Source organism: Hyperoodon ampullatus (genome assembly GCF_949752795.1).
Source record: "Hyperoodon ampullatus genome assembly, chromosome: 18".
Classification (NCBI taxonomy): domain Eukaryota; kingdom Metazoa; phylum Chordata; class Mammalia; order Artiodactyla; family Ziphiidae; genus Hyperoodon; species Hyperoodon ampullatus.
The window spans coordinates 55,257,494-55,271,787 of record NC_136931.1 but is presented as its reverse complement, the minus strand read 5'-3'; the positions used below and the strand labels follow the sequence as shown (position 1 = coordinate 55,271,787).

The window sequence follows — 14,294 nt, the reverse complement described above, 5'->3', positions numbered from 1 at the left end:
AAGGTCCTCAGTGTGTGCCCCCCGGCACGTCGGGGACCCCATCCTCCCACCGCCTCCGTTAACACGATCCTGAATAAATCTTGAGAACCCCAGAGCCAGCTGTCGTGGGGGAGGAGGCAGCTCCCTGGCCCCAGTTCAAGGCCAGCGGGTCACGCTGGCCGCAGTCCATGGGCAGGTCTGGGCTTCGGTCCATAAAAGGCAGGAGCTGCTGGAAGTGCTTAGAGTCCGTTCCCTCCCACGGGCTGCTGGATGGAGGAAGGGGCGAGGGCCTGAGAGGAATGAAGCCACTACCTTTATTGCATAGACCTTTTCAATTGCTTTGAAGATTGGGGCTGGGGGACGCACAGAAGACAGAGGAAACGAACTTCCCCGCCCCCACTCACGGGGGGGAGGGACATTAGTGCAAATCGGAGCGCCGCCCGGGGAACTTGCCCCTCCTGGGCTGATTGGCCAGCTTGGTGGAGGCACCGGAGTAGACGGGACCAGTTATCTAAGGCCTCCCCAGCCCGTACATTCCAGGTCACGTCACTGGACTACGCGTTAAGACAGGCTCCGCCCTCAGCCGACCTGGCTTTCTACGAGCCGTTCTCGAGGGTCTGGAGTGAACCCACCCTCGTTGATCAGGCACTACCCTTGGGGCGAGCCCACTTCTCCGTGACCGTCAGGACCCCAACCCCCGGAATTCGGGACATCCTCCAGCATCACCTCTGGTCCCCTAGGGTAGGGCGCAATCCTGAGACCAGGCAGGACCACTGTAGCCTCCGCCCTGACTCTAGCAGCCACACCACGCCCCCTAGCTCAGGCTCCGCCCCCTCAGGAATGTAAGCCCCGCTCCGGGAGAGCTCCAAGCTTGGTTGGAGTTAAGGCTCCCGCCCAGGGCAGCCTGAAGGACCCGTGAGCAGAGTACCGAGGCCGGGATGCACCTGCGCCTGCAATGGCCCATACTCCACCTGCTCCCCGTCCACCGTGAGCACGCCGCGGGGCGTGAGCGGCTCAAGGCGGAAGGCACGAGCCGCAGCGTAGCCCAGCTGCGGACAGCCCAGGCTGAAGTGACTACCGCGCTCCATGGCCAGAAACAGGCGCAGGAGCGCCGCCCGTGAGATGCCACCGCGCACCCAGCACAGGTGCACCAGGCCGTCGTCAAAGCGCGCGTGGGGCGCTGCCACTAGGTCAGCCCCCAGGTGACTGGGTGAGATGGCCAAAATAAGCACAAAGTCCCCCTCCATTGTCACCCAGCCTGGGGGTAGTGGAGTGCCTAGAGGAGGGAGCAGGTGGTCAGGTGGGCCCCCAGCAGAGATGGCTACCCGGGCATCAGGCGTGGGAGGTGGGAGCCCAGAGGATACTGGTATTTCTGAGGCTCCCTCGGTGATGGGTGAGAGTTGAGCTGCCTTGGGGGAGCCAGGGGGCGAGGGCAGCAGTGGGTCTGGGGACAGTGGAGCATCCCCGGCCCCACCCCAGTCCCCGGCCAGCTCTGGACCCCCACCGTTGAGGGACAGGACGGGCAGGGGTTCAGGTGAGCCAGGGGAGGTCAGGGCAGGCTGAGGCAGGGGCAGGGGCAGGTCAGACACTGAGCGGTGCAGGGGTGAGTGGGCCACGGGTGGGGCTGGGCCGGGGGCTAGGGTCAGCTCTGACTTGGCACGTGGCAGGCCATGGGCAGAGGCGGGTGAGGCGGGCTCCACCGTGGCAGGGAGGTAGGAGAGGCGGCCGCGGTAGGTGTGCAGTGTGGCGAGGCCCAGGACCGTGCCCAGCGTGAAGCGAGCACTGCCCAGGGCCCTGAAGCGCTCGCTCTGGATGTCCACATCTGACACAAAGCCCCAGGCCACAGACAGGAAGGAGAAACAGCGGGAGCCGGAGGCCAGAGTGACGGAGAGCAGGTCCAGTGGGTGGCTGCCACCCCGGCAGAGCAGCAAGGAGCAGTTGAGCAGCAGGTCAATGCCCAGGGCCGGCTCAAACCTTCACAGTCAGACATGGACGGATACAGTAGGAAAGAGCAAACAGGCCAGGTGAGATACACAGTGCCAGGTGGGGAGGAGAAACACACAGATGGCTGGGGCAGCAGACAATGGGGAGAGGAGGCCGGGCATGTCCCGGGGCCTGCCCGCAGCCATTTGGCCACCTCCAGACGGACTCTTCTTACTGAGCCAGGTTCCCTGTCAGTTCTTTCATTCCATAAGCATTCACTGAGTGCCTCCTGTGTGCCAGGCACAGTTCTAGGCACTAGGGAGACAGCTAGGAACAAGACAGGCAAAAATGTCTGGGGGCTGTGGGGAGCATCCCTCAGCCAGACTGATCTGGCTGAGGGGAAGATGTGGCACAGATGTGCCAGGTCCCTGTTATCCCAGGAGGGCTCCTCCCACCTACCCCCCGTGCTGGTTCACGGCTCCTGCCAGCGCGTTGCCTGAGCCACAGGGGAGGATGCCCACGGGGGTCTTCACGGCCTCTTCCCAGTCGGGGCGTTCTAGGAGTCCATTCAGGACCTGGAGGGTGGGCGACCAGACACCTGCGTGTTGGCCCTGGCCTCCGCAGTCCCCCAGGGCTCAGGCTTGGGGCAGGGTGGTCCTACCCTACCTCATACAGCAGCCCATCTCCAGAGACGGTGACGATGCCATCCCACTCGCTCAGGCTCAAGCCCTGGACCAGCTCCCGGGCGTGGTTATGTCGTTCTAAGGTGGGGAACCAGGAAGTGAGGCAGGCTGTTCCACCCCTGACCCACCACCACTTCCCAGGACTCAGGAGTCCTAGCCCCCAGCTCCCGCCTCCATCATGACACTGCCCTTACCTGTCTGGATGAGGTTGAAGGACAGCCCCGCTTCAGAGATCATGGGCAGCACATGGTTCTTACACCACTGCCAGGCCAGGCCCCGCCCCCCAAAGGGATTGACCAATAGGAGCAATCGGGGAGGCCTCGGCAGAAGGTCGGGGGTGATTTCTGCAGAGAGAGGAGAAGGAGTCTACAGAGGTCAGGGCACCAAGCCCCTCACCTCAGAAACAGTAACTGCAAATAGTCTCCAGTGGAGGTGGTGGAGGGCTGGCATCAAAACCTGCTGGGAGTTGAAAGTTTTTTCTCCCCGGCCTCACCAGCTCAGGCCCAGGTGTACAGCCCGCCCCTCTCCCAGGTGCTGAGACAAAGGCAGGGATCCGGTGTCTAATCCCAGTGCCCTTTGGACTCACGGGTGGGAGGAGAGCTGTGGTTTCCACCTTCCACACCCCCAAACACCTGGAACCCAGGAACAGTTTACTCCACTGTGCGGGCCTCACCCCCAGCCAGCCAGGACCAAGGAAGGCCCACCAGCTGGGGACCCTGGAACCTTTACCTTCCTGTGCCAACTGAGTACCCTAGGTGGGGGCCTCTGCCTGAAAGCCTCCTCTGAATCCCCACAGCTGGATGAGATGCCATCTCTGGGCTCCTGAGACGCCCCAGGGGACCTCTGCGAGTGCCTGTCAGCCAGGGTGGTGACTGAGCATGTCTCACTCGGCTGCTCTCACCAGCCCGGGAGCCTCTGACTCATCTGTGGTCAGGACCCATGGAAGGGGGGAGGGGAAGGAGACAGAAATCTCGTGAGAGCAGCAGACACAAATCCTTCTCTGCCTGGGATTTTGCCTTCTGTGCCCATCCCTGTCTGTGCATCACTCTTTCAGTATGAACCCAGAGAGACACATCACACAGACAGACACACAGAAAAGTAGAGACAGAGATGCCCACAGAGGGAGATCTGTGGAGACACCAAGGTGGCCTTAGGACAGAGAGGCCGCCCAGTGCCTCACCCCCGTCCCCAGGTAGTGGCAGTCCGCGGAGCAGACACGTGAGGGCAGTGGCCCAGCGCTGGGCCTCAGCACGGTTCTCCTCGTAGGTGGCCGCCCCGTCGGCCCGGAAGGTGCGTGCAGCTCTGCGCCGGCCCCCACGCCGGCCCCTCGGGTAGGTGTAGATGCAGAAGTAGGCTGCTGAGTCCGAGGGGCTTCGGCTCCGCAGGGTGCAGCAGCCTGAGACCTCAGCCAGCAGGACCAGGCCACCCCGGGGCCGGGCTTCAGGCTTTGGCCGCAGCCGTTGTATGTGCAGGGCTTGTGGTGTGAGAGTGAGGGCGAAGCGAGAGCCTCGGGCTGGGTAAGAGCCAAACTCGCCATGCAGGAGTGGGGTGCTGGGGGTCAATGGCGGTGGCGGTGGGGGGGCCATGGCCTTGACCCTGTCCAGGGCGCTCCTAGGCCTGTGGCCCCAGCTCCAGGTCAGCTCCTGCTCTGGCCTCTGTGGGGAGGAAGGAGGGTAGGAGTCAGAGTCCAGGACCCCCATGGTGGGCAGAGGGAAGCAGGGGCAGGGCCTGTGGATAAGAGGAGACAATGAGGGGTGCTGACAGGCAAGGTGGGAGCACCAGAGACAGGCCCAGACAGAGTGTGGGAAGACTAAGGGCACAGGGCAGAGGTCAGCTGGACAGGAAGGCCAGCATCCTGGAGGGTCCACACCCAGGCATGCAAATATTCATTCCTTTATTCCCCAAATAATTATTCAGTACTGTATGCCAATCATGGTGCCAGGCCCAGCAAACAGAGCAGGGAATAAAACAGACAAAAATCCCTGCCTTCGTGGAGTTTATATTCTAATCGGAAGACAGGAAAACAAGATAGGCATAAAATACATATCGTGTTGGATGACGATTAAGGACTTTGGAGAAAAATAATGCAAAGGAGAGAGATCAGGATGGTGGAGACATATAAATAGACATACAAAGATAGAGAAAAACACAACACAACACACACACAGTCAACTCCAGATGGAGAAAGTAACAAGGAAGAGGCACCCAAACACAAAGAAAAAGGTCTGAGAGCCAGAGAAACACTGAGAGGAGACAAACAGCTTCAGTGAGATGAAACCTAGTATAATGAAAGATACTTAGAGAGCAGAGTGAGAATTTAGGGGCTCCAGAGGCCCTCTGAGAGTCAGACAACAGAGTTAGGAGAGAAAGAGCAGACAGGAGAGGCAAGAGGTAGGGGATGTAGTAGCTGGAGAAACTGAGAAAGGGGTGTGACATGGAGCAACTAAGGGGTCAGAGAGGTAGAGGAGCCACATGCAGGCACCTGCAAGGGGCAGGAGCCAAGAGCTGGACCTCAAGCACTGACCTGAGTGTCTGGCCGCCTGCTCTCCAGGGAGAGAGTGGGAGCTGGGCCTGAGGTCCCCTCCCCCTGCCCTCTGCCCAGTTTCTGCCTCCTCCTTCCAGCTCACCTTTGTTCCCCACTGCCCCGCCCACCCAGTCACCTATCAGTCCTGCCCCTCACCTTCCCCAGGCGCAGAACTGCCCCAGACACACCCCCATCTGTGGACTCACTCTCAGGAGCCACCTCTGCCCCCTATCCTGGGCAGCTCTTCAAGCCCCACCCCTAAACTTGCATTGACTCCCCCCCCACACACACTTAGAGCCCTAGATCTCCCCCAGTCCTGGGGCCTGCGTCTCGGTCCCTAGGTCCCCAGGTCTCTGGCCTGGTCTCCATTCTCTCCACCCTCTATGTACCCCAGACCAGGGCCTGGGTCTCCATCCATAGGTCCCCCCAATCCAGAAGCCTGAGTCTCTGTCTCCGGTTCCCCGGGTCCCGGCCCTCCATCCCCACCCCATTTCCAGAACCCAGTTCCAGACCTGGGTTTTCATTCCTGGATCCCTCAGTCCTGGTTCTGGTTCTCCATCTCCATCCCACACCCCTAGTACCCAAGTCCCGGGCCTGCGTATCTGTTCCTCTTGCTCCCTCAGTCGTCCTGACTCGGGTCCCTGTCCCGACACCCCAGACCCTCCTCACACGCCGGATCCTCGTCCAGGCGGCCACTCAAGTCAGCACCAACTGCCCCCATCAGACCCAGGGGTGGGGGGAGGGTGTGCATCCGCTCAGCCAATGGCCGCGCGGCCGGCCTAAGTTGCACCAATAAGAGCGTGCGGGGGCGGGGCCAGCAGACTAGCGAGCTTGGCGCAGGGGCCTGCCGCGGGAGAGTGGGAGAACTGGGCGGGGTATCGCGCTTCGCGAGATCAGCCGCCATTGTAGATGAGGGCACACACGCAGCTGAGGCGGCTTCACGGAAACACGGCCAGAGCCCCTGTCGCCATCTTTATTGAGGGCAAGTGGGCCTCTCCCATCCTTTGACTTTATAAAGAGAAGGGGCAAGGGGGAGAAGGTCTTTAACTGCAGATAGAGAATGACCGTAACACAGATAACAAAGACCCAGAGATATGCAAAAACAGTAAAAGGAAACAATGAACCAGAGTCAGAGGCAATAAGAGACCTGAAGACAGAGTGTTGTCTCTTTTTCAGACAGTTACAGAGAGTCAGAGAGACAGACATAAAGAAAAGCAGAGATACAAACAAAGAGACAAAGACAATGGAATTAAGAATGTGCAAGGTGGGCTTTCCTGGTGGCGCAGTGGTTAAGAATCCGCCTGCCAATGCAGGGGATATGCGTTCGAGCCCCGGTCTGGGAAGATTCCACATGCCTCGCGGCAACTAGAGAAACCCACGCAACGAAGACCCAACGCAGCCAAAAATAATAAATAAATAAAATAAATAATAGATTTTAAAAAATGTGCAAAGTAAGGACATAAGAAAACCCAGAAAATGATGGACACAGCGAGACATGGGGACAGACACTTTCAGAATGAAAACCAGGGAGGAGAGGCTCATTAATTCACAAACTATTTACCTTGGGCAAAAGCTAGCGTGGGGGCAGCATGACATAAATATCTGCCCAGTGAATGACCCAGTTACATGGTAAGACAGAGACTCAGGAGAGAGACTGGGAGTATCTGAGAGAGACCTCTAGGTCAGGGGTGAGGGACAGAGAGAAAGTTAGAGGCTGAGAGGAACTGAAGCCAAGAGACAGAAAGCAAATATGTTGACAGAGATACAGAGAGGCAAAGACACGATGAAATCAAGGCAAGAATAATATCAGGTGACCTAGAAACAGAACTGTAGAGACAAAGACACATGCTGAAGGAGATAGGGACTAAGCTCGCTAGAAAAAGATAAATGGAGGATGAAGTTCATTTATTGCCAATCAATGTACCTAGTGTTCAACTGAGAACAGCAACAGCACCAGATAACATGTACCAAAAAATAACCCAGAGAGAGAGAGGGACAGAAACCCAGAAAGATGGAGAGACAGGGAAACACAGTGCGTGTGCTTAGGGCTCCAGGGGAAAGAAAGACAGATACAGTAATCAAAGAGGCTGGGACTCAAAGACCAAGGAACAGGGACAAGGAGGAGAGAAGGAAACTGTGTTCCATCGTATGGTGATCTGGACTTTCATATGGACCCTTACCTGGTCCTGCTGCTCCTCTTCTTCAAGGTGTCCATTCATCTGCAGGCCCTCTGCTGTGTTATCACATCAGTAAGACCCTGGCCCTGGGTCGGAGGCCATGGGAAGGTGGTATGGACAAGGAGTCAGGCCTCATGGTGCAGGCCTGGCCTGTAGGAGCATGAAGGGCAGAGGAAAGGAGGCCAAGCTAGCAGTGCTGCAGGGCTTCCACGAAAACAAGTGGACAAGTCAGCTTCATCACTGCCCCAACCAGTCCATCTGGTCCCATCCAGTAAAGGCTAATAACAGCAATAGACGCCCCTTTTTGCAGATAAGGAAAGTAAGGCACAGAGAAGTTACACGACTTGCCCCAAATCACAGAGAGGTTGCCCAAGGTCACACCATTAGTAAGTAGCAAAGCCAAGAAATGAATTCGGTTACAGATGGTATCACCATCTTTCTGTCTCTTCTCCTCCTTGGATCTCCACGTTCCCTCTTTTTCTAGGTCTTCTAACTCCCCGGGTCACCATTTCGCCACCCTTGGTCTCTCTCCACTCCCCTTCTGGGTCTCCATTCCTCCTCCTCTTTGAATCTCTGTCTCCCTCTCTCTGAGTCTCTCCTCTTTCAGGAGTTTTTTGCTCATCCCTCTCTCCACCCCATCCCCCAAGCCCCGGGGGCCTCAGCTTGCCTGCTCTGTGCTCCAGTACCTTGCACGTCCCTCAAACCGAACCCGCTGGGCCACTCGAATCTCTCGGCTGGGAAAAGCAGCCTCCAGGTGGCAGGGGCTGAGTAGGGTTCAGGGAAGGGCCATCTGGGGGCAGAGGGAGAAGCTGAACCTAAAAGGTGGAAATACAGAATGCCATAGACTGGGCTGCAGCAAGAAGATCTCGGGTTAGACCTCAAGTAAGACTTCCCGAGCTGCGGCCGCACCTGGGAAGCGCAGCACGAGATAAGGCAGACGTGAGCCTGACAAGGAAACGCCCAAAGCCTGAGGTCAGAGGTTTCCCGAGGTCCCGACTAGCCCCGCCAGCCCCGCCTCCTCACCTCCAATACTCGGCCCTCTAGGTCCTCCGGGAGCCACAGAGAGGCCTTCGGCGTCGGGCCAGAGCGTCACCGCACGACGCGTCTTCTTAGCTCCGCGCGACATCTCTCTGGCTCCGAGATCCTCTTCTGCCGGAAGACTATCAAGAACAGGGACTGGATAGGGCCAGAGAGGCCTCCGACGTGCTGGCCCTTCCCTCCTTGGCGTAGCGATTGTTCCCCTTTAGATGTTCTTCCACCCAATTCCGGAATCGCCCATCTAGCTGGTCATCCGACTCACCATAGAGAGACACGAGTCAAGGTAGAGCGCCGCGTCGCGCCCATGTGACGTCACGTAGGCGCCACTCGCTGAAGGCTTTCCCCGCCCATCCTGGTTCTGTTCTCTCTTTCCGGACCTGGTTAAGGAGGAGGCGCCATCATGGTGAGCGCGTTTTGCGGCGTTCGGGGCTTGATCATCCGCTGCCATCCGCCGCGGTCTCGCGCTGGGGACGTTCCAGAGTGAGGCAGGGGTTCCGAGGTGTTCGAAAGAGGCGACTCCCGCTGTGGGGAGCTATTTTGGGAGCCCGAAGACCAGGGATGGGCGTTCTCAACCTTCCGCCCCTCCCATAATCCTGTATTATAGGTCCCATCGAATAGATGACCAAATTGAGGGGCAAGGAGGTTAAGTAATATGACCGGGGTCACAGTGCCAGTAAGTGGCGGAGCCAGGATTCGGACACAGGCACTGGTCCCACAGCCACTCTTGCCTGTGCTGTCCCTGGATCCGTCACTCCCCAGCCTGAAAAGCTGGGTTCTGGGGCAGGGTGGGGGGGTGTCGAGCGTCCGGTGCCCGGGTTTGGGGGCCAGGCAGGCTTCCGTTCGAGTCTCAGTTCCCTACCCACCGTATCGTCATTCCTGTGCCCAGAAAGCATCTGTTCATTGGAGACCCAGTAATTATGCCTCAGAGATGTGAGTTCGAGAAGAAATAAGTCAGAGGAAGTGCTCACCACGGGTCCCTGCGTACATTAAGTGCTGGATAAATGAGAACTATTAATAATTAGTAGTTCTTTATAACTCATGACACAGCCTGAAAAACTTGGAGGAAAGCAGGCAGGGGGTGTAGTGGAATTCGTGGGCTCCCTTCAGTTTTAGCACTACTGTGGGAAACTATACTTCATAAGGAGGTCGTTCTAGGGTTGGTCAGTGCATAGTAAGTTCTAGAAAAAAGGGTCCTTTCCTTTATAAGAACTTGAAGTATGCCCTTGGTTTAAATGTTTTTGATAACGCTCCACGCATGGGAGCAAGGTTTGGGAGCTTAAATAATACTTACATTGTTGAAAAATATAGCTTCTAAAGAAGTAAAAACTTGCGTTAACGCGGCTGCTGTGTTAAGGTCTTTCACGGTGCTGTGTGCCATGTGTTGAAGGCTTTTTGTGTAGAATTAGGCTTCCCCCTCCTTTTTTTTTTTTTTTAAACAAAGTCACTTGAGGCCCAGGGAGTTTTAAGTATTTTCCCAGAGGGCTCCCAGTGGTGGTCTGGGATTTGTTGTCTCCGGAGACTGGGGCTTTAGCTGTTTCTTAGAGGTGAGGAATCTGCCAGATCAGAGTTGGGTTCATGGTCTTCCCTTCACCCCTGCAGGGAGTTGACATCCGCCACAACAAGGACCGAAAGGTTCGACGCAAGGAGCCCAAGAGCCAGGACATCTACTTAAGGCTGTTGGTCAAGGTGAGGTTGGGGCCTAAGACCCCTAGGCAAGGCCACCCTGGAAATATCAATACAAGTTCTAGAGCCTCCATGCTGGTATTCGTCCTGGGCTCCGTGCAGGGGCCTTCAGGGCAGGCTTGAATCTCTGCTCCTTTCCCTTAGCTTCTTGAGATTCCAGTGTTTTCAGCCTCTGGGCTGGTTTAGCAGTGGGGAGGGGGATTTTCTGGGTCCCTGGCCAGGAGGGACCTAGGCCAGCTCTCTCCCGTGGGCCTAACGGGATGGGGCAAAGCCCTAAGTCACTTCTTTGCCCCTTCGTTAGAAAGCTGGGAGGGAGGGGGGCGGGTGGGCTGCCCCGGGTTTCATTTTCGTTTTCCTTCCCCTCCAGCTGTACAGGTTTCTGGCCAGGCGAACCAACTCCACCTTCAATCAAGTTGTGCTGAAGAGGTTGTTCATGAGTCGCAGCAACCGGCCACCGCTGTCCCTTTCCCGGATGGTGAGGGACTGAGGCGGAGGGCATAGCCAGCCTGGGGAGCGACTGGATCGTGTCTGGAGCTGGACTTCGGGTGGAAGGGCGGGCTTGGAGCTCTCTGGTAGCAGCCTGGCTATCAGCTGGCTTACCCTCATCCAGTGGTGGGTGCAGAGCTCTGACCCTCTGATTGTAGCTGAACAGTGGGGGCATTGGACTGGCTTGGCCTCTTGGTCTCATTTTCCTTCTCATTGTGTGTGTCTGGGGGCGGGTTACAGCGGCTTTATGAGATCTTCCTGAGGTTTCAAGTTATAGAGCGTCTTCTGTGTCAGAAGCTTTCTGTAGGAGAGAACCATGGAAGAATCTGTTTGTATTTTCTTTGGAGATTTTCCCAGACTGGACCTGAGATTAGGCTTGTGCTAGCTTGAGAGGTGTGGCATGGGTAGGTTTAGCCCAAACGGGACACAACTCTTGGTCCTCGGGATGCCTGAATGGGTGGGATTGGATTTAACCACCAGAAGGGACTTGTTTAGTGTGCATTTCATCCCCACCCCCACCCCCAGATTCGGAAGATGAAGCTTCCTGGCCGGGAAGGCAAAACGGCTGTGGTGGTGGGGACTATAACGGATGACGTGCGTATCCAGGAGGTGCCCAAACTGAAGGTGAGTGGGGAGGGGGCTCGGGAGCGTGTTGGGTGGGTCAAGGTGAGGTCCTGCGGACCTGGCTCAATTTCTCGTGGTGCCGGCAGGCTCATCTCACCTCTGGGTGAGGCAGGCATCGTGCCTGGGTTGAAGGGGGTGTTGTCCCTCACATTGTTGATGGCGGGTGTCCCTGGACAAGCCCCTCCTGGGGCCCGGCTGATGGTGCTCACTCTGGATCCAGGCAGCCAGAGTTCAGACCTGGATTTCTCTGCCACTTTGCTATCTCTGGACAAGGTCTTGGATTTCTTTGTGCCTCAGTTTCCTTACACGTAGTAGCTTCAGGTTGCGGTGTTAAAGGGGTTTCTAGAAGTAAAGTGGTAAGAATGGCTGTCGTGAACTCAGGGAGCTGCCTCCAGTAGTTGGTGGTGTTGATGACCAGGCCGAGGAAGCAGCTGGGACTCCTCTGCTGGGCCTGGGCAGTGGACAGGAAGCCCCAGCAGCCCCTGGGTCGCCATCCAGGGGGCTCTGACCGCACCTGTCCTCTGTGTCCCCCAGGTGTGTGCTCTTCGAGTGAGCAGCCGCGCCCGGAGCCGCATCCTCAAGGCCGGGGGCAAGATCCTCACCTTCGACCAGTTGGCCCTGGACTCCCCCAAGGGCTGTGGCACTGTCCTCCTGTCTGGTGAGTGGTGCTTAGTGGCTTGAGGAGGGTAGGGGTGTGTGAGGGGTCTGTCATGAGCTGTGGGACTGCTAGCAGCCTTTACCTTCCCAGGCCTGGGAGGTCAGTGACACTCCCACCCCACCCCAGATCAGCCTGAGCCACCGCTTCCTTCCCTTCCCCAGGTCCTCGCAAGGGCCGAGAGGTGTACAGGCATTTCGGCAAGGCCCCAGGAACCCCGCATAGCCACACCAAGTGAGTATACCTAGCCCTGGACCCCAGCCTGCAGGTCTAGGCCTTGCCACGCTTCCAGATGCTTCTGTTTCTCCCACTAGTCCAGCCTCAGGTCTCTCTAGAATTCCCCCACCCTCTTACCGCTTTTCCTTCAAGATTGCCTAAAGTTCTGTTCCTCGGGTGTTGAGCTCCCTGCACAGCCAGCATCACAGATGCAGGCTTCCCAGGGCCCGTCCCCTTCTCTCTGGTGGGGCCTGCGTTCTGTCCAGCGCTGGGGCGCCCAGGTGGATGGCCCCGGGGCCTAGTGCAGGCGCTTGAGAAGCCACTCCTGCCAGTTTTGCTTCCTGCGCTGCCAGGCTTTTCCAGCAGCGGACTTGGTGTCACCACTGATGCCGCTTGGGTTGAGTGAGGCCCCCTTCTGGGGTCCCTGTGCTTCTCTGTTAGAGCAAGCAGCTCTCCTCTGAGCTCCCAGCCGGCAAGCCGGCCCTGACAGCCGGTGACGTCCTCCCTCACTTGTCTGTAACGTGTGCCTCTTCTCACCCTCCCTTTTCTCCCTGCAGACCCTACGTACGCTCCAAGGGCCGGAAGTTCGAGCGCGCCAGAGGCCGACGGGCCAGCCGTGGCTACAAGAACTAACCCCAGATCCTACCTTGTTATTAAAAAGATTTTGGATGCTAATGGCCTTTTGTGTATTATTGGGGAACGGGGTGGGGGGAGGGAGAGGGTCGGAACCGGCGGTGAGAACGCCTTTGTTTTGGGGAATGTTTGCCACGCCCCTTTCTGGGGAGACCAGCCTTTGGGATGAGCCCCTTCCGCTGTGCTGGGGGACGGAGCCCACCGTCCCAGGTGTGCGTGGTGACTGCCCTAAGCCTGTTGGCGCCCTTGGACCTCGCTGCACCTTTGGGACCCCGCGGCCTTCTAAGGCCGAAGCCCCACCTCTTTCCCAGGTGTGTGGTGTTGACGCGCCTGCTCTTAAAGGAACCGCGCTCCCCTCCCGGATCTCTGTGCTCGGGATGGCAGGCGGGGCTTGGACCGGGAAGTATAAATGGGGCGGGCCGCCGTGGGGGAGGGGGTGCGTGGGAATAGGTGATGCGCTCCCCCTCCCCCGAAACCCGAGTCAGGCCGGCCGCCAGTCCCTGGGCGAAGCCCGTTGAGTGTGTTCCTGGAGCTGGGACCTTACTGTCCTCTGCCCCTAAGGGCCTGTGTCAGCCCTACCCCTGTGTTTGCACAAGGGGCTGGGTTCCCCGGATCCCAGGAAGAAACCCGGCGGATAAGGTGAGGTGGCCGAAAGAGCCGCAGAAATAAAAGGAGGTCTCCAGGCCCTTGATCCGACTGTTCTCTGTAAAGGCAAGAGAAGGAGGGGTAGGGGTTGGAGACCTGGACGCAATGGGGGGGTCTGGGGAGGGCAGGAGGGAGGGGGAGTGGCCTGGCTTTATTCCCCTTCCTTCTCTTTGCAGGGTTGGTCGCTGCGGACTGGAGGAAGGGAGCAGACTGGGTGCTGGGATTGGAAGGAGGGCTGCTTGTTGCAGGGATCAGGGGTCCACTCACCAGAGGCAGGGTCAGGATCCTCAAAGGGGCAGCTTGGGAGGGAGAGACGCAGGGTGTTCCTTGTCCAGGAATAAGTGGATGGTCCGACAGCAGGAGATAGTGGGATTAAGGCAGAAATCCAGGCTGGAGTCAGCATTGATTAGAGGACAGCCAGAAACAACCCGGTGGCCCAGGAGACAGGCAGGGGCAGCAGTCTGAGGAACTGTGGCTAGTGAGTCGGCCCCTCAATCTAGATGGGCTGGTTCCATGATAATCAAACCCCCTGTAGAGGGCATCCACCACTGCAGCAGCCTGAGTGGGTGTGAATGCTCAGGAAGCAGAGTCCTCAACCGGCGGAGGAGACAGACCTAGTTCCCCAGCTGGGGAAGGTGATGCCGAGGTTTAGGGCTGGAGTGCATTCTTCCAAGGCTGAGAGGGGAGATTCAAAGAGAAGGCTTCCGGGATGGTCAGCCAGTGAGAGCTGGTGAGCCAGCCAGCTGGTTGTCGGGAGAAACCAGTTCTAACGGAGCCAGCCGGGTGCCCCACTGGGCGGTCAGATACTGAGAGTGTCAGTTGGAAGCAATCAGTGTCTTCCAGACACAGAGACAGCCAGAGAGGGTCAGTTAGATGTGCTGTCTGCCAGGGACAAACAGGCATCTCGCTCTGCCTTTAGTTGGGGACATTTGGGTGCTTAGAGACGGGCAGACAGCCTGTTGCCTGAAGATGGGGAGGTCAGCCTGAGCCAGCCGAAGGGTCAGTTGGGGCATCATGTAGCCAGGGGG

The 14,294-nt window shown here is 57.9% G+C and overlaps 2 protein-coding genes across 3 annotated transcripts; one reads left to right on the top strand and one right to left on the bottom strand.

Annotated features, from left to right (window-relative positions):
* Positions 1-84: 84 nt before the first annotated feature.
* Positions 85-7,328, bottom strand: SPHK2 (sphingosine kinase 2; the record flags this gene model as incomplete). Of its 2 annotated transcripts, none has more annotated exons than XM_079723546.1 (6): positions 85-1,953; positions 2,362-2,477; positions 2,569-2,663; positions 2,780-2,929; positions 3,766-4,240; positions 7,290-7,328. In XM_079723546.1, the coding sequence occupies 6 exons, from the start codon at positions 7,326-7,328 to the stop codon at positions 861-863; spliced, it is 1,968 nt and encodes a 655-aa protein (XP_079579672.1). In that variant the 3' UTR covers positions 85-860. The 2 variants fall into 2 exon arrangements, with proteins under 2 accessions (XP_079579672.1, XP_079579673.1); XM_079723547.1 differs by having other exon boundaries at positions 3,766-4,060.
* A 1,336-nt stretch (positions 7,329-8,664) lies between these two features.
* On the top strand, positions 8,665-12,663 carry RPL18 (ribosomal protein L18). Its single transcript, XM_079723459.1, has 7 exons — positions 8,665-8,727; positions 9,924-10,010; positions 10,375-10,482; positions 11,019-11,117; positions 11,652-11,775; positions 11,937-12,006; positions 12,546-12,663. The coding sequence occupies exons 1-7, from the start codon at positions 8,725-8,727 to the stop codon at positions 12,619-12,621; spliced, it is 567 nt and encodes a 188-aa protein (XP_079579585.1). The 5' UTR covers positions 8,665-8,724; the 3' UTR covers positions 12,622-12,663.
* The last annotated feature ends 1,631 nt before the right edge of the window (positions 12,664-14,294 follow it).

Excerpts from the sequence above, each read along its gene's own strand:
- RPL18 (XM_079723459.1), top strand. Across the intron at positions 10,483-11,018 it reads CGCTGTCCCTTTCCCGGATG|ATTCGGAAGATGAAGCTTCC; the intron begins GTGAGGGACTGA and ends CCCCACCCCCAG. Across the intron at positions 12,007-12,545 it reads ACCCCGCATAGCCACACCAA|ACCCTACGTACGCTCCAAGG; the intron begins GTGAGTATACCT and ends TTCTCCCTGCAG.